At 52.5% G+C, this 17,410-nt stretch overlaps 10 protein-coding genes across 10 annotated transcripts; 5 read left to right on the forward strand and 5 right to left on the reverse strand.

The window, feature by feature from the left end:
- Positions 1 to 132: 132 nt before the first annotated feature.
- Positions 133 to 2,108, forward strand: K460DRAFT_336848 (paraben-hydrolyzing esterase precursor; the record flags this gene model as incomplete). The annotated part of the gene is made up of 3 exons (XM_040930990.1): positions 133 to 463; positions 515 to 538; positions 715 to 2,108. The coding sequence occupies 3 exons, from the start codon at positions 133 to 135 to the stop codon at positions 1,968 to 1,970; spliced, it is 1,611 nt and encodes a 536-aa protein (XP_040787595.1). The 3' UTR covers positions 1,971 to 2,108.
- Positions 2,109 to 2,165: 57 nt separating this feature from the next.
- Positions 2,166 to 2,630, reverse strand: K460DRAFT_405312 (uncharacterized protein; the record flags this gene model as incomplete). The annotated part of the gene is made up of 1 exon (XM_040936834.1): positions 2,166 to 2,630. The coding sequence occupies one exon, from the start codon at positions 2,628 to 2,630 to the stop codon at positions 2,166 to 2,168; it is 465 nt and encodes a 154-aa protein (XP_040787596.1).
- Positions 2,631 to 3,178: 548 nt separating this feature from the next.
- K460DRAFT_416362 (uncharacterized protein) lies at positions 3,179 to 3,634 on the reverse strand (the record flags this gene model as incomplete). Its single annotated transcript, XM_040937800.1, has 2 exons — positions 3,179 to 3,405; positions 3,460 to 3,634. 2 exons carry the CDS (start codon positions 3,632 to 3,634, stop codon positions 3,179 to 3,181), a joined length of 402 nt encoding a protein of 133 aa, XP_040787597.1.
- Positions 3,635 to 4,864: 1,230 nt separating this feature from the next.
- Positions 4,865 to 5,650, reverse strand: K460DRAFT_354894 (uncharacterized protein; the record flags this gene model as incomplete). The annotated part of the gene is made up of 1 exon (XM_040931830.1): positions 4,865 to 5,650. The coding sequence occupies one exon, from the start codon at positions 5,648 to 5,650 to the stop codon at positions 4,865 to 4,867; it is 786 nt and encodes a 261-aa protein (XP_040787598.1).
- Positions 5,651 to 5,878: 228 nt separating this feature from the next.
- K460DRAFT_365940 (uncharacterized protein) lies at positions 5,879 to 6,456 on the forward strand. The gene is made up of 3 exons (XM_040933273.1): positions 5,879 to 5,946; positions 5,996 to 6,147; positions 6,195 to 6,456. The coding sequence occupies exons 1-3, from the start codon at positions 5,928 to 5,930 to the stop codon at positions 6,240 to 6,242; spliced, it is 219 nt and encodes a 72-aa protein (XP_040787599.1). The 5' UTR covers positions 5,879 to 5,927; the 3' UTR covers positions 6,243 to 6,456.
- On the reverse strand, positions 6,213 to 6,969 carry K460DRAFT_365941 (uncharacterized protein). Its single transcript, XM_040933274.1, has 4 exons — positions 6,825 to 6,969; positions 6,620 to 6,774; positions 6,510 to 6,573; positions 6,213 to 6,458 (listed from the first exon to the last, which is right to left on the reverse strand). Exons 1-4 carry the CDS (start codon positions 6,888 to 6,890, stop codon positions 6,345 to 6,347), a joined length of 399 nt encoding a protein of 132 aa, XP_040787600.1. The 5' UTR covers positions 6,891 to 6,969; the 3' UTR covers positions 6,213 to 6,344.
- Positions 6,970 to 7,543: 574 nt separating this feature from the next.
- Positions 7,544 to 8,115, forward strand: K460DRAFT_405317 (uncharacterized protein; the record flags this gene model as incomplete). Its single annotated transcript, XM_040936835.1, has 2 exons — positions 7,544 to 7,672; positions 7,762 to 8,115. 2 exons carry the CDS (start codon positions 7,544 to 7,546, stop codon positions 8,113 to 8,115), a joined length of 483 nt encoding a protein of 160 aa, XP_040787601.1.
- Positions 8,116 to 8,497: 382 nt separating this feature from the next.
- K460DRAFT_284291 (uncharacterized protein) lies at positions 8,498 to 10,693 on the forward strand (the record flags this gene model as incomplete). Its single annotated transcript, XM_040928723.1, has 2 exons — positions 8,498 to 10,274; positions 10,329 to 10,693. 2 exons carry the CDS (start codon positions 8,498 to 8,500, stop codon positions 10,691 to 10,693), a joined length of 2,142 nt encoding a protein of 713 aa, XP_040787602.1.
- A 330-nt stretch (positions 10,694 to 11,023) lies between these two features.
- Positions 11,024 to 12,983, reverse strand: K460DRAFT_365943 (glutamine synthetase). The gene is made up of 4 exons (XM_040933275.1): positions 12,869 to 12,983; positions 12,779 to 12,811; positions 12,593 to 12,685; positions 11,024 to 12,236 (listed from the first exon to the last, which is right to left on the reverse strand). The coding sequence occupies exons 1-4, from the start codon at positions 12,869 to 12,871 to the stop codon at positions 11,214 to 11,216; spliced, it is 1,152 nt and encodes a 383-aa protein (XP_040787603.1). The 5' UTR covers positions 12,872 to 12,983; the 3' UTR covers positions 11,024 to 11,213.
- Positions 12,984 to 13,674: 691 nt separating this feature from the next.
- Positions 13,675 to 15,337, forward strand: K460DRAFT_354899 (uncharacterized protein; the record flags this gene model as incomplete). Its single annotated transcript, XM_040931831.1, has 4 exons — positions 13,675 to 13,882; positions 14,356 to 14,457; positions 14,550 to 14,827; positions 15,068 to 15,337. 4 exons carry the CDS (start codon positions 13,675 to 13,677, stop codon positions 15,335 to 15,337), a joined length of 858 nt encoding a protein of 285 aa, XP_040787604.1.
- Between the last annotated feature and the right edge of the window lie 2,073 nt (positions 15,338 to 17,410).

The following is a 17,410-nucleotide window of genomic DNA, read 5'->3' on the forward strand; positions in this document are numbered from 1 at the left end:
AATCACGCCATTTCATGGTATTTTATCGTGATGCAGGAACGCAAGCGGCGCCACAACCGAGGTTCATTTAGCAGCAGCGAACCACCATCTTCCACCCATCTCAACGCTCCCGTGCCGCCTCACATATCAACGATGCCCGAGCCCTCACAACCCTATCACCGTGATCTTTCATTTCGCGGCTTCGTCGAAGGGCTCACTTATCTCGACGAAAGCTCGCAGCCACTTTGTCATTTCTTCGGCGGTGTACCGTTCGCTCTGCCGCCCATTGGACCCTTCCGGTTCCAAAAGCCCAGATCACTACCACCATGTTATCGCTACGGAACGAGAGCGAATCCTGGAAGATTCAGTGGCGGATGTGGGCTTTGTCCGCAGGCATCTAGACAGGGATTTGATGAGACGACGTGGGACGAGGATTGCTTGCAGTCTAATATGTGGATCCCAGCTGGGGAACCGCCTGCTGGAGGTACAAATTGAAGCCTGAGAGTATTTTCGGGAGAGGCTGACTTTCTATTAGGATGGCCGGTATTTTTCTGGATCCGTGAGTCCGATTTCACTCTTAGTGTCTGATACCCTCTGGTAGAGAACCTCACCAGCTAGGGCGAATCTTGCTCGAAAGTTTTACGCAAAGTCTGAAAAGTGGAGATAGCGCGGTGCATGAACGCTGTAGTCGCAAAGTATCTCTTTTGACGTCCTAGTTACTGACTTAGGATATAGACGGAGGTTTCTTGCAGTGGGGCTCTCCGAACAGCATGGACCTTCGGGCGCTACTGAGCGAGTCACCTACAAGGTGCATTGTTGTCGCACCTGGGTATCGCTTGAACATATTCGGCTTTCTTGCTTCTCTCGATGCCCTTCATTCATCTCCTGATTACGCAGTCAACCTCGGCTTCTGGGATCAGAGGATGGCACTGCAATGGACGTACGAGAACATCACCTATTTCGGTGGCAACGCTTCAAACATCACCATCGGCGGCTATTCAGCGGGCGCGCATTCAGTTTTCCACCAACTGGCGTATGATCTTGCAGTTCCTGATGAGAAGGCAATCGTAAAGAAGGCGCTTATGCTGTCGAATGGGCCGGGTATGCAGCCGAAGAGCTTGGGTGAGGCACAAATCCAGTTCGACGAGCTTTTGGGAACTTTGAAGATTTCTCCCGATTTATCTCCAGTGGAGAAGCTTGCGAAACTTCGTACCGTGGACGCAAGGGCCCTCATTGAAGCAAGCACTAAGATGAAACTTCATCAATTCCGTGCCGTGACGGATGGCTCATTCGTGAGGCACGGTCTTTTCAATGAAATCTCCAACGGCCATTTCGCGCAGCGTTTGAAGAGACGAGGAGTCCAGCTTATCATTGGCGAGTGCAGCGACGAGCATTTTGTCTACGGTACATGGCGCCCGCCAAAACCAGGCTATGACAACATGTTTCATCGCCTGGAAGCAGATTACCCCCTCGAAGCCTGCAGAGTATTGATATCGCACTACTTCCCCAACGGCAAGCTACCGCCAAAATACAAAGATTGGCATACAGCTTTCGGCAAAATCTACGCAGACATTCAGATCCACGCCCTGGAGCGAGGTATGATAAACACTCTCGTAAAACAGGGTGCTGGTCATCTGATACACCGGTATCGTATCGAGTGGCGCGCGGCATGTGTTGACAAAACACTACCGAAACATTGGGGTGCCACTCATGGCGCCGACCTAGCTATATGGTTCTGGGGCAACGGAAATAACCTGAGCGATAATGAAAAGGAGATCGTGACGAAAGCTTTCCATGAACCGCTGAGCAAGTTTTTGAAGGGGGACATTATGAATTGGGGAACACAACATGCAATGCAAGTGAGAACGCTAAAGGGCGATGGAAGTCTAGTCATTGAGAAGGATACTAGATTGGATGAAGGCTTGAGGCTCTGGGATGCACTAAAGAAGATTGGCGCTACTGGAGAAGCGAAGGAGACAGCTAAGCTATGAGATATATACTCAATATCACGTTACTAGTGAGCAGTCTCAGTCTCATGGAATACACTCTACTTTAGTACATTTGGCATTATCAGGGCTATTCACTCGCGTAAAAATAGAAAACCCTATACATTAGCGACGAAATCCGTCATCTCAACCCGTTCTAGCTTTCCTCCCCGACTCCACTATCCCTCCTTTTCCTCACACCTACATCCACAGCATATCCTTCTTTCTCATTCTTTCCCTAGCAAATACCAACACCTCAACGTGTTCATAAGCGCCCTTCTGCATGGCCTTTGCCTCCTCCCCACTACCGCATGCCTGAGGCCAGGCGATCTTACTATGTCTCAACGCCAGCGCAATCTCTACCATCCTCATCAAAATCTGCATCTCTAACACAAGCCGATAAGATGCGTCGCCCACCCAATCATAATCCGGACACTTCGCGAAGAAGACGTCGAGTCGGTCTTGAATATTAAGTAATTTGTCTATGGCTAAGAACGTCGAGGGGCGGTGTGTAGTAGTGTAGACCGGGTTGATGGTTTGGCGCGCGATACCGACGAGAGAGGTGAAATAGCGCTCAAACTTCCTGAAGGAGGGTGGTGGGGAGGAAGTAGTGGTGTTTTTGGTTGAGGAGTCTGTTTTTGAGTCGCTGACACGAAGTGGAGACATTTTGGTATAATGATGATGGCGTGCGTTGACGTTTTCGTGCAAAGTTTCAAGTTGGTGTTTAGGGGTAGCAATCTTATTGAAGATGCTTATGTGTGTGTTTGGTATGCTGCGTTGCTGTTGTGCGTTGTATAAGACTTGATGCGCTGTCGGCAATGGTTTGCATTTGCGGATATATTATACGAAAAGCATTTTTTTGGATGGAATATATTGTTCCTGAAAATCTAGGTTTATCGGGATGTAATACGTAGAAAATGAGCATGAAATCAAGCGGAACCATAGTTGAACATCGACCATGAAAGACGTACCATGGGAACTAAAAGCACCCACCAACTGATCTTGCGTTATCAAAAGACTGAGACACTACAGCACAGAATTAGGTGAGATGAGCTCAACCAATTTATATATTTCCCTAATGCCAAAAAAAGCCCAAAATCTTCCATATGGCTCAACACCATTGCTATCGAGTCCATTTCGAAGAATAATAGAGCGAGTCGGCCACAACCGCTATCATTTTATAATATCAACCTGCCATATTGCACTAACCCCATCTATTTTGGTGTCGATTTCCCCGTAGAATGCCAAAGTAGCGGCATCACTAGGTTCTGAATGATAGCCGGTGGGGACGGTGAACGGGATTCAGGTTGCACCTGCCCTTTAGCAGTGTCTAATACATATCCGATTATGGGGATCTCATCTCTCACATATGGTGAGCTCTTGAGCGTCTGGACGTCGGAGCGGATGTTCGCTTTGACATCTCTTGGAGACCATGGACAGGCTGGGGTTGCGATTAGCTTGTTGGTATAAGTCAAAGGGGGAGATGCCCACGTACTGGTATGATGGACAATGGAAACCATCCCGATCTTGCTCGACTGGTAGATTTGATAAAGGTTATTGGCAGCACTTTCAGTGCGACCACCAGCAGTCTTGACTACCTGAGTAGTGCCTCCGTTGACGTTGAAGTGGTGCGATGGGTCGACTCGATTGTCGGGCTCGTTGCATGACATGCACGAGACTGCCCGTTATTATCAGTTCTAATTGTATGATAGTATACACGAGTAGACACCCAACCTACTAACAACAAGAACTCATGAAGGGGAAGATATGGAGCGTCAACGCTAATGCTAGTACTTCTTCCGACTGATCTCTTTTATGAATGCTGTCATGGTGGTAACGATGTTGTTCATCGGTACTACTTGCTGCTGATTCTGGGCCTCATCATACCCTCCACGGTACCATATCATCATATAGAAGATTTCATACCCACAGTGAGGATACTGTAGGCACTATAAGGCGTCAGATCATCTCAATAATCAACTACACGAACCAATGGCCTTATCCAACACTGTGCCCCCATCCTGGCTGACTCTTCGTCTGCTCCTCTATTCGCCTCGGAATCCTTTCGAACGGGATGAACCTAGGTCAGCCGAGTTTAATTTCCTCCGCTTGATGAAGCGAACGGGGATTTGTATGATGGTACTATGCTATGTGCGGCCGATCTAGTTACGACTTCCTGAAGTCTGGCACACGGAACAATGGTGACCTATACATAATTCTTCTTAGGACTTACTAGCAGAATCCTATCAAAATGCTTACATATAATTAAAGTGTTGAAGGAATATTTTGTTATATCTACTTCGTGTAGTTGTTGCAAGTAGGGTTTAGCCTCAGCATTTGAAATACGAGATCCTTCGTATGAAGAATAGCAAGTGAGTGACCGGCCGGCTATCAGGGAGGTATCGGAAACGTTGTAGTCGGTAATACCTGGTAGACACGCGGGACAATTCCCACTATACGTAGTTACGATAGCTGATATGTACATTGGAATAGGACGGGCCTGCGTATACCCGCGCATTCAGCTAGACGTATCAAGTCCGGCTACATTCATCGTAGCTCAACAGAGGGTCAGAGGTGGGAAGACCGATACACAACTCTGTGTTCTCGAAAGATGTGCATTATCGGCCATACTTGATTCTCTGGCATTGACTCAAGAATGTGTAGTGGCAGTTCTAATAGTGTTGGTTGTCAAGAACCGACTGCCGTGGCCTAAGCCAGACTGTTAAGTACATGCATTAACTCTTCCGCAGCATGTCATTTGGCTACGTCTAGTGGACAATTCGAGCGCCAGCGCATTCCAACGGTCTAAGAGATACCGCTCCAAGACTTCTCATTATCATTATTATCATAAGGTCATTAATCCAAATCCGTGCCAATAGCACAATGTCCCTTCGAGTGCTTCAAGTTGGATCAGTCTCACGAGCGTCGTGGTACGCTGGCGGGCGGGCTCCCTCTATCTCGTATCTCGATACCGTTCCGAGAGGTATGCTAATGCGGCCAGCCGCGACTTGTGCTGCTTCGGCAGGTCTTTGTGCCCCCGTGGATTCGCTCTTTGGCTGATATGGAGGTGGCGCCTCCCCGTGCTCATCAAGACCCTCTTGACGCCGAATGAACGCGGCCTGGTGATTACGCGCGTGTCTCCCATGCATGAACCGCCGAGTGCCCGCCCATCCTTCCATGTCTCTTGCCAGTGCATGTTGTCCGCTCAACCGTGCAAGTTCTGTCCGTCGTTGCTTCTGTCGATGTAACCACCACAGTAGTATCGCCACTAATACACCGAATACGACGAGAAAGAGGAAGTAGTAATTGAATACGTCATGCGTGTCATCGTCGTGTGGAGGAGTCGTAGCGGGGAACATGTCTGGTGGAGTTTGTTCGTGTGTCGGGCTACTCGAGGACGCTGTAGAATTGAAATGAGAAGTCATCGAGCGAGTAGAATCAACCTTGCGAGTTGGAGACGTAAGGAATATCGAGGTGTTATCGAGTGTATTCTGCGCATGCGAGCTGGGCGACAGGAGAACCAGGCATAGCACCGGGACTGAGCGGGAGATCTCGTAACCAGCCCACATGAAGCCGTTTATAATTCGATCACAATCCATCTTCACGGGCAGTTGCGACTTCTTGACGGCGTCTCGGGAGAAGGTGAGTATCGGAAGTACGGATTCCGAAGTGAAGGAGCAGAGCATCGAGCAGAAGCAACTGCGCTGGGCGGTGTGTCAATCCATGCTTCTGAAGTAGAAGCTAAAAACGAGGAGCTTTAGTAGCATCCACGACCTTACTGAAGCCATTTAAGAGGGATGGTGATCAATGCTAGATGCTTACATGCATCGGAGGCCTCGGAACCTTAGCGCAGCAATATTGCCAAGCAATCGCGTCAGATCAACTCTTCCCCAGTACCTCGATGTCCAAGCCAACGACACTGCCCACCTCTACCCGAAAAAGACGACACTGCGACACTTCAATATGGTGAAAGCTATTAGAGGTATGTTTGTAGCAATAGTGCGTCCCTACGACTTGGCTAACATGTCCAGGCACGCTCGTTAAGTGCGACGCGTCCATCAAAGCCATGCTTGTCGACATTGACAGCAAGAACAACAACGAGTACATCATCGAGGAGCTGGACGAAGAACACATATTGGTGAAGGAGACTAAAGTCAATGAGCTCAAGTCACGCCTAAACCAGGTGAGCGTCACGAGGATTTGAAAAGCTTCAAGGCTAACATGGCAAAGATGTTGAGAGAGCGACTCAAAGAGCCAGACACGTCGGATTCGGAGTAGACCACATCGAGTACTGCATTACTAAAATGACAGCCTACCTATATCCTCTCCCAACCACCGCACATCCACTCCCGAGCCGCACCACGAAGCGACACAAGACATCTAAGCCTGAGCGGCTCCCTCCTGGGCACCAATCCACTTTGGTCTATTCGAGGCAAACAACTCCTTGTGTACGGTCCAGTTGTCGATGATGCTAGTGTCGTCCAAGGTTCCAGCCTTTTCGTCGATCAGTATAACTCGAGGCGGGAATTTGCATTGGTGGCTTACCTTGACAATAAGCTTGCCAGGGAACGTAGCAGTCGTGCGCCACATGGTCGAACCACAGTCGCCGCTGTTTGAAGTCAGAAGAAGCTGCAAATGCATCTAGGGCTACACACCAGAAGTTGGAAACGATCTCATTACCGCTATCGGCGACCTTCTTGTGCTGCTTGGGAGTTCCCTTGGTGATCTTCAAGCCATCCGAGGAATAGAGGGAGTTGCTCGAGTAGGTGGTTCCTGAGATTTTGCGACAATCGTAGCAGTGGCAGAGAACCTCAATTGTCTGTTAGCAATACGGCAGCAACATTGGCTTATGTTGCGTACATTGGCCACGCTGTCTCCTGCTACTTCGTAGCTGACATTGCCGCACATGCAACTACCGGAAGGCATTTTGATAAGTTGTTTGGAAGATTGGAAGAATTGAGGTGGGGTGTATGGGGACAGCAAATTTAGAAGAGATTGTCGAGCTGGCTGCTTGCAGACATCACCACACACCGACAGTCTTTATACGTTGGCGGCTACCCCGCTGAACACTAATCGCCGACCCATGAGCCCACGCTATCACCGTTCCTCTTCTTTCTATCGCGCCTAGCCCCAGTTTTCGACGGACCGAATGTGTCATGTGGCCGGGAATAATGCGTCTCAGTCACGAAGGAACCTAAACGTAGAACCAGTGATTATCGTCGAAAGCGTCAAGCTGTAATTCTCAACCATGCATCTATGATGCCCATGCATTGCTGACTTCGAGAGCCTCATTTTGACAACCAGCAAATCAATCGTGGTGTGACGTAGCCGGGCGGGTTGCGGGGCGGGCATTTCCGTATCTGGTTACCGTAGCTTTCCACGTGAATTCGAGACGATTCCGCGTTTGCGCTAGATTGCCCAAGTCATCACATTATCGCACCTGTTCTTGACGTTCTCTCGATCCACGCACAAACATGGGACCATACACCTAGCGTCGCCCATCTCTGGTCTTACACCTGCCCGGGTTTGAGCTCCCTACTACCGTTCCATCGTTTGCCCCCTTCAACCGTTCGAGCATCATGGCCAACGGTATACCCAATGTCTGGACGCAGATGAACTATGTTCCTCCACGCGGCCCATGCAATCACAAACTATCCGTACTCTCACCGAAATGTCCATGTCTGCGCTTTATGCTACATCCGCTAAAGGTGCGTGTACCCTACCCTCGTCTCACATCCCCACCCTATCATCTTCCTATTCCAAACCTACTTGCTTTGGCTTGCTAACGTTGTCATAGTCCTCATCTTCTTACGAATGCGACGGTTGCGCCCACCACGCCTCCTTCCACAGCATGGAGAACAAATACGAAGACGAGGTTCGCAAGCGCTGGGCTCAAGAAGCCAAGGATACAGCTGAGCGCGAGGAAGAGGTGCAGCAGCGGCCAAAGAAGCGCGTACGAGCTATCGAGTACAGCTATAGCAACAATGCGCTCCACGAGAATGAGCTAGAAGAGCCTGCGACGGGTAATAGTAGAGGTGCGGCGAAGGGCAGGGGTGCAGCGGCGAAGAAGAGGGTTGCAAGCACCAGGGCGAAGACTAGGATCACAGGAATCGTCGAGGATGAAGATGGCAGGTTCATTGAGCTTGACTGAGTCTCTTTGACTATGTGGCGGGAGATACAGATTTTGGCGTTTGGAGTCACAGTGCTTTCATAGCGAAGCGATACGATACCCCGGGAAGATCTCACTTGTAATAACGTAGCTTGCTGAGCGGAACCAAATATGAATATCTGAGTTTCCTCTGCTATATTTAATTGAAACGTTGCATCATTTCGGAAAGAACATCTTTCGTCGCTGAGGTGCCAAGACCTGACTCGTGAGAGCTTCAACCGCGGGTTGAAGGCGGGCAATCCTTGCTTTATCTTTCTACTCAAACATTCCCAGCACAACATGATAGCGCATTTCTCACGGCGATAATCGGCCCTTCCCTGCGCGATAGGCTCACCCGAGGCTTGCGAGCCATACCACCACGAGAATGACGACACCTACACCGTCAAACAACACGCCCTCCAGGCACCTCCCCACCTTCTCTTCCCCCGCGCCGCGTAGCGTCCCTCCCACCGGCGGCACCAACATGCTTTCCTACGACTCACCCGCGATGCTCAATATGCTCCACGATGCGAGCTCAGGCATGGGCGGAGTGGGCATGGGCATAACCATGAGCGGATTAGGCATGTCGAGTTTAGGCATGAGCGCAAGCTCAATGGGGCGCGCGGATGAAGCGGAGCGCAGTCGAAGACTACAAAAAATACTGGAGGTTATTCGCAAGAAGCCAGGGCGCGTTAGTGAACAAAGCCTGTTGTTCCTGTGCAAGGTATCGGGTGTTCCATACGAGAAACACCCTGACGAGCCAGGCACATGGATACTGGTCATCGGTGACGAAGGAGTCTGCGACGTCACCTTTCTCAACAACGAGATCGAGAATGTCAAGTTGCAAACCAACCTCGACGAAGAGAGACCCGAGCTCCACTTCGGCGCGACGGGGTCCAAGATTCTTACAAAAAGTTTAAGACCTCTTCCCGGGCAAAGCAAGCTCAACGTCACACTCGAACGCTTTTCAGAGAACCTGCAGAAGCTTTTGACCATGGACAAGCTAGGCGCGCCGCAGAATGGTGGCGTCAGCTGTTACAATGCGATTGCGGGCGTTTATGCGAGCTTGAGGAAGCTCTTTGAGCATGAGAAGAAGACGGATCTCGCGACCAGGTCGCCAGACGAACGGCACAGGAATCATAGAGCGGAGAGGGAAGTGCTCTGCAAAAAGAGCGGACGCCCGAGACTCAACGGCGGATCGTGTCTGGGACTCAGTCTGGACTACTGGATGCACCGGCGGCACGTCATACCCCATTCGCTGACTACACCGTCTGCCATTCTCGAAGACGGCGACCCGGATATCCACCAAGTGTATTCTCTATCCATAGAATGCGAATCTTCCCCCTCCACACTCTACACGCCTATCCGCATATCCAACGACTGGATCAGCGACGCAATCGAGAAGCCCGCCGACGCAAACGACGCTCATGCGTCCATCGATAATATCCTACACAACACCCCGTCAATTGATTGGCTCGATCCAAAGCCAACGTACCTCGAGCCTTTGGCGCAGGTACACGATGCCATAGGCCTTGATTCCGCTGCGGGGAGATTGCCGAATATACGGTTCGTGGCAAAGTTCAACCCGCCTCTTGTAGTCCCGCTAGCGGTGCATATACAATTATCTCAGATTGTGGGCATCGAGCCGCGCACAGAGGACTTTAGGGCTACGACATTCGTGGGCCTGGCACTGCGACCCGCGGAGGTGGATCCAGGCATGACGAACACGACGGGAGAATTCACACACGAGATCCGCAACAGCAGGTCTATGCTAGTTATCGAACGGGCAGGGAAACAGTTTACGAGGATGCACAACACGAGCCTTTACGTGCCGACGATGGAATACTCAAGGACACTCGAGAGCCTGCCGTTCAGCCATCCAAAGCAGATTGTCGAGATCTTGCCCGTCCTGAGGCAGTACGCAGCCACGACAGCCGTGCTCAAGGACCCTTTCTTCGAGAAGGGGCCAAAACCACCCCGCTTTTTGCCAGCCCCAGGGGGCGTGTGGGGACCGCCTCCCACGCCGCCGCCAGAAAATCCCAAAATCACAGGGCCGCCGTTGCAGGTCGACGTCAGCCTCTCGTATACACCGCCTACTCCGCGCCTCACAATCCACATTCCCCATCCACACACCATCAATGAAAACAGTGAAGGTAGTGAAGGTAGTGAAGGCAGTGAAGGCAATGAAAGCAGTGAAAGCAGTGACAGTGACGAAGCATGCGGATCGGCTATCCTGGGCCGCCTGTTCGAGCTCCTCGATAGCAGCTGCAAGCCCCCGCTCAGCGTGACGGTGGACGTGCATGTCAATGGCGAGCTCGTGGTCAGCGAGCAGAATCTGCTGTCTGTGCCTGCGCTGAAAGGCAGTGCCGAGGGAGCTGGGGAAGCCGAGGGGAAAGACGCAGACGCAGACGCAGATGTAGACATGGACGAGGCAGAGAAGGTCGAGCAAAAGGTCAAGCGACTGGGTAAAGCGCTGGACATTTGTGGAGATGTGGGTGTTTGGGGGGAGTGGTTGAGACGCGAGGTTGTGCAGTTGGAGGAAGGGAGTGACGGTGAAGCAGGGGATAATAACACTGGTTAGATTAGGATAAAGTCAAAGTGGGTTGAAGGTAAAAAGGAAGTGGTCGCATCATTGATACCCCGGGAAACAACTCGTAGTTTCCAGTCATGGCTATGGCTCTTTGTGTTAGTAATCCAACTTCACATGTCGACAAGTCTTAGGCAAGATGATGTAGTTGCATAAAAGTGTAAACGTGACATTCATATCAAGTTCTAGGTAGATAGATAGATTAAGGGGATAATTATTCATTCCGGCCATGTCAGAACTCCCCAATGCCGCCAATGCAGAACATGGAGTGGGGCAAGTGAGTGAGATGATGATGATGATGTATGTTATGTAGATAGGTAGGTAGGTCGGAAATGCTAAAGAGGTCTCTCTTGCCGATGTGTGGGGGGGTAAAAAGCCAGCCAAGCCAGCCCGGCCTTCCTCGTCTTCAAAGATGAGAGAAGAAGGGGGGGCGGCGTTTCGTATCATGATCTAAGTCGTGCGCGCAAAGACAGTATAAAGGGGGTATGAAGTAGAGGAATCGGGAAGAGCATGTTTACGGCTTTGCAACGGGAACAATCATCTCCTGCTCGACATCGGCCGTCTGCTCGTTGAAGGCTGCGATGTCGGCGCCATCCGCCTTGCCGTGCATCGTCTCTGCGATAATGGCCGTGATCTGGTAGGGATCGGCGTTGGAGGCCGGGCGGCGGTCCTCAAAGTAACCCTTGTTTTCCGCGGCCACGGCGCGGGGAATGCGGACAGAGGAGCCGCGGTTGGCGACGCCCCAGGTGAACTTGTCGTACGAGGCCGTCTCGTGCTTGCCCGTCATGCGGAGCTGGTTGTCCTCGCCGTAGACGGACATGTGCTCCTTTTGGCGGGTAGCGAGCTTCTCCATGGCGGCCTCGATGGCCTTCATGCCACCCTCGGCACGCGTCTCCTTGGTCGACACGTTGGTGTGCAGGCCCGCGCCATTCCAGTCACCGGGGATGGGCTTGGGGTTGAAGGTAACCTTTGCGCCAAACTCCTCGGCGACGCGGTGGAGGAGGAAGCGCGACATCCAGAGCTGGTCACCCAGCGAGATGTCGGGCGACGGGCCGACTTGGTATTCCCACTGAGCGGGCATGACCTCTGCGTTGGTGCCCGAGATGTTGATCTCGGCGTACAGGCAGGCCTTGTAGTGGGCCTCGACAATGTCACGGCAAAAGACCTTGCCGGTGCCTACACCGCAGTAGTATGGGCCCTGGGGCGCGGGGAAGCCGTTCTTGGGCCAGCCGTAGGGCCAGCCAAACTCGTCGAGGAGCGTGTACTCCTGCTCCAGGCCGAACCAGAACTCGTGGGCGGCGTGCTTCTCGAAGATGATGGCGGCGTCGTGGCGGTAGTTGTACGAGTTGGGGCTGCCGTCGGACATGTACGTCTCGCACATGACGAGGATGTTGTCACCCTGGCGGAAGGGGTCGGGGTAGTATGCGACGGGGCGGAGGTAGACATCGGAGTTGTCGCCGGGGGCTTGGTCTGTGGATGAGCCGTCGAAATTCCATTCTGGCAGGTCCTTGATGCTCTCGACCTTTTTCTCGAGTGTCTGGGTGGGTGTTAGAATAGTGACTTTGACTTTGTGGTGGTGGAGAGGGGTAGAGGCAGGCAGGGCGTGGGCGGCCTTATCGCGGGGCAAGGCGATAAGGAAAGCCCGTTGAAAACCCCCAACAGGGCAAGGAAGCGATTGGCGGCTGCATGAGGACGTCACGCAAGCGACCAAATGCTTGACGACTCCAGTTTCTTTGCTTCAGAATGTGTATCGCAGCGTGGGCTCGCTCGCCACCGCATTGGTCGTCCTCCAGGCTGCTGGTGTTCAACAGCCCAGGGATTTCCAAGCCTCGCAAATGCCGCAGTACCCATGTTTCTCTGGCAATCGGGTGTCAAGGAAGGAAAAGAGCTCACCTTTGATTTTGAGCGGATCCCGTTGCTGCCGTCAATCCAGACGTACTCGGCGATGACCTTGCCCTTCTGGGGGAGTGCGAGGTATTTTTGGAGCTGGGAAAATGGCGCATTAGCTAACAGTTACAGGGGTGGTTTGGCACACGAGCACAGGTGGGAAGTAGGTAGAAGGTCGGTAGGAGGACTTACGTTGGCCGTGTTGGAGATGATTGTTGATTGCGCCTGTGTGTGTGAGTAATTCGTCGACTAGAGTAGAAGTTGTTGGTGGTGGAGGCGTACCATGACTGCGGTATGTGTGTGGTGATGGGCTACGAGAGCAAGACGAGGCGAGGAGAGTGTCTGGTAGAGAGAGGAGAGAGAGAGAGAGCCTCTTGGAGGGGTAGATGTAGAGCAAAGGATAGGAGGAGAGAGAGATATGTGAATGAGGGGAGACAAGATAAGGACGACCGGGGGCAGGCAGCATATAAGTAGGCTTTTGGCCGCGTTCACTCGAACTTGTCTCGGTCTGTGGCGGGGGCTAGTGAGTGGTTAAGGTGGTAGAGAATTAGGCCTGACCCTGGCCAAGAGGCGGCGCCGGACGCTTTCCGTGGGATAAAGAAGCAAAGGCAACGCAAAGCAATCCGTCCAAGACACACATAGACGCCTTGCGGTTCCGTTGGTGGCCCATTCTCCCCACTCGCATAGATAGTCTCTACTCTACTCTACTCTACTCTCTAGTCTCCGCTAATGCTGTTGAACCGCACGTCTGGACACGTCTGCCCAATCTTTGCGCCCGCGTTTCCACGCAGTGAATTGCCCACACAAGACACCTTTCCCTTCCCTTCACTTTTCTTTCCCTTTGACGACGCCGCTCTCGCTGACGGCCACGGTAACCGGCGCGCTTCGGTTGGTCGCGGCCTCGGGTCCGCACAGCCTCTTGTGCCTGCTTCCGACTTTGACCGCTTGGCCGCTGGATAGCCATGGCCAACTAATAGTGTGCGTTGAGCCCAGCTAAATTTACCCAATATTGGGCGAATCCCCTGCTTATCTGCCCGCCCCGCTCCACCTGTTACCGCTGCTTTCTGCCGCTATCGTGAGATTCTGACATGCCTCACCCAAGCCCTCTGCTACAACACGGCACTGAGAAGAAAGCGTGCAGCCGTCGCACCGCCCAACCTGCATGCAACCGCAATGGGGAATTGCTGGTGAGCCGTGGCCATTGGAAGATAAAGGACAGCCAATCGCACGCATTCCACCCACTCCCGGCACCGTCATTCCACCATCAGAGCGCGAGCATCGTTTCTTGTAGTCAGGGTAAATAAAATCACGCATGGCTTCCAGAAGGTCAGGCACGGGAAAAAGTGAAATTCCCTTGTCAACCCCACAAATGCTCCCGCCGCAGGACAAGCTACGCTGCGATACCTATAACCCAGCACACAATCGCGCGAATCGCTGCGGAGGGATATGTAAACGCGCTCGATAATTGATGAGAAAAGAGCCTGCCTCGCGCGTTCCCCAGTATCTTCTCCCCTTTGCGCCGAACCCCACGGCCGTGGTCCCATGCAGCGGGCATCCACCTGGTTCGAGAGTCGCAAAAGCCCATTTCGGCACGACAATAGCGCGCGCCCGTTGGGCTTTAGCGCGGGGCGGGCATGCCGCCGATCCGCCAATGTCGCAACACCCCTGGCCCGACCGATAACGCCACACTGATAGTTACTGATTCGCAAACGTAACCCGGCCGCCCGCTGAGCGCTGCGTGTGCTGCCTGCCTGCCGACTACACCACAGGCTGTATTTTTCCGTTGCGTGCTGGCTGTGAACAGTACTGTAGAGAGATGGGGGAGCGCCATCGTCGAGGGCCAGGGAACATGCACGATAAGGCTGGCAACCGTGCGTGTGGCAGTGTTCTCTTCCGCATCCGGCAAGGCTGGACGTCTGTTACACTTGCGGCAAGGGGGAGGGAGGTGATTAATCTTCCCCAGATTCACACTTTTCTGGTCGGGGAGCCTCCTCTGTCTCTCTGCTTGGCGGCAGCACTGTCCAGTGGAGCCTCATGCTCATCCACTGTTGCTTCGACACGTGCGGATGCGCTAATCGAGACTACAGTACTGGCGATACCGAATCATGCGAATGGCCTGTTACTCTCTTGCCTGGGAACGCAAACGTGACGGGTGCTCGTATCCAGGACGTCCCGCTACAATCTGAGAAGACGGCCTCCGTCTGCTCAGTAACTGATGACGTGCAGGCCGATGTGACTCTGGTGGGGCTGTAGAGCGATTGTACCTGCAGGAAGCAAGGACGAAACGGAGAGCCTTGGATACGGCCGATTCGGCGGGAGCTAAGCGTATAGGGACGGCGCCAGTGGTGTGGTAAATCTGGGGTAGGCTGGAGGTGCTGACGAGTGTACTCGAGCCAGAGGCAGTCGACTCTTCTCCACTCTTCCAAAAACACTTTAGATCAACCACCACATTGGCTGGCAACACGCTACTCCATCTTGAAGGGTGGCCTAGCAGTTGTCGGTCCCGTGGTACTCGTCGTCGGATGTCGTCGAGTGGCTTTGGCATGTCATAGACAGGGGACAGTAGTCATGCCTTCGTACCCGGAACAAAGCATTATAATATTTCAAGGCCGGGCCATCCATTCGTGCGTCGATGCCTGTGCAAATGGTGACACGAAGCTCTACATGGATTCAGCATCTGCTTACATGTACGTTCAGGAGACCTACAAACCTAGGCCAGCCGTAGCCTCAATGAGAAGTTCTGGTCGATGAACCCTCATACCACACGGAACCCCTCTCACTTTGCTTCTGCTTACCCGAGACTCGAGTGCGTTGTGGGCAGATTCCTCTGCGGTCTTGGACTGCTAACCGTCAATGTATATAGTGCCTGGATGCTGAGAATCAAGTTAGTACACAAGAAGAAGCTTTCCTGGGGATGTACAGTTGACCAAGAAGAGACGACTGTTTACCGCTTGCGTATTAGTAAGACGGAGTGGACAGAATGAAAGAGGCTGCAACTTGTGGATTGAGGCATGGTGCTTGCCCTCGCTATAATGTGGTTACCTGAGCTTCATCCGTGTTGATATGGCTGGTATGGTTCAATAACGGACAGTGTTTTCTCGATCGTCTCGTTATCCATACCACACGACTGCACCAAACAAATAAAGACCTTCGCGTCGTCCCCCCTCTTAGCCGTTCAAGATGGCTAGACGAAGCATCTCGCGCCATCATCCGCCTCATCCTCGGCAAACCCGCCCCCCACCATCTCCCCAAGGCGCGCTGTTTCTCCCCGTGTCCTCGAGACGCATACTTCTGAACCACACCGAACAACAAGACGAAGCGTCGTCGCAAAGCCAAGGGAGGAAGTCACAATGGAACGAGGGGATAGACGCTCGGGCCAGCTGCATACGACCAATCAGACACAGCCATGAGGTAAGAGCAACCTCGTCGGCGAAACATTGGCACATGGACAGATGCCTCGATGCAGCGTGAACCTGTGTGGGTAGGTTTGAGGGCAAAGTCAAGTCTTTGTTCGTATGAGGCGATTTTGGAATCTTTTCTTGGGGGTGTCTGGGTGGGAAGGGTGTACTTCGGGAGCCTTGGAGTCTGCTTTATGCGAAGAAGAGTCTAACTGTCTTTGAAGAATAATAATGGGGGGCTATGCTGTGTAGAATCATGGTAAGATGTCACCTTTTTTTATACATCATGGGACAAGTCTGATTGCACGGCTGGTCATCCGTGGTTCTCCCGAGTTGTCTTGCAGATCTTGAAGAGGATGGGTCTGTCATGTCTTCGCTGGCAGGGAATGTAGGTAGATGGCAAGCGAAAGGGTTAGTCTTTCCAGACTGTAGGTTCAGCTTCCCAGCCTGGATGTTGATGAACTGTTTAGATGGCACCACATTGAGGTGAAGAATCAATTATCCCCTGTCAAAGGTGACTACTTTAAGTCGACAAGACAGAAGCATCAGAATGATGGGACCTGTATTCTAAACATGGACACGCATTATGCAAGACTGTATGCACTATGCCCTGTTGACAGGTAGATAGATTGGACTACTACTCGGACTTCTGTTCTCGGTCAAGACTTGATGTGACTAGCGCGATGCAGCAGGCTGGACGATGATACCCCTGAGATTAGCGAAGTGGATCAATAAGGATGGACTAGCCCGTCGGACCAGACCAGAGACCAGCTGGAGCCACTGATCAAAGCATTCGCTTCAGCGAGTGTTGCAGAGGCATTCGGACGTAGCTACTGGGCCCACGACCAGGGACTCGCGAAGTACAACGGGGATCGAAGTTGTGGTAGACGGTGGTGTGTCGCGGATGCTGCAGGGACAGCGGCGTTTCAAACCACGGTTACAGGGCATGGCATATTTTCCGACATGGTGCGACGACTCCACATGTGCTCCCCGACTGGGTGACATGTTTTGCCGTGCGGGCCTGAGACAGGTCATGTCAAAATCGACGGACAAGAGAGAGTGAGAAAAGTCACCACTCTGTATCACGCATCGACGCGTCAGGAGGAGCAGGCAAAAGGCCACAGGGCGATGGGGTCGGAATTGGATCGGAGAACGAGCACAACAGCCGGCTCCACGTCAAGTGTCATGGTCGACCAGGGATGGCGGGTTGAGCTGCAGCTAATTAGTAGTACCTAGGAGAGGGTCCCCGTTTGGTGCACGTCGCAGGCGTCGTGTGGTGTAGGTAGTAGGACTTGCTTGCGACAGCGGCCTGTACCACCTGTCGTACCAGCAACACCAGAGAATCTCGCAGACCAGCCAGCCTCTGCCGTGACATGATGAATGAATGAATAAATTAAAAATCAATCCCGACGTCTGCTGTCATGGT

Source organism: Cucurbitaria berberidis (genome assembly GCF_010015615.1).
Source record: "Cucurbitaria berberidis CBS 394.84 unplaced genomic scaffold K460scaffold_3, whole genome shotgun sequence".
NCBI lineage: Eukaryota > Fungi > Ascomycota > Dothideomycetes > Pleosporales > Cucurbitariaceae > Cucurbitaria > Cucurbitaria berberidis.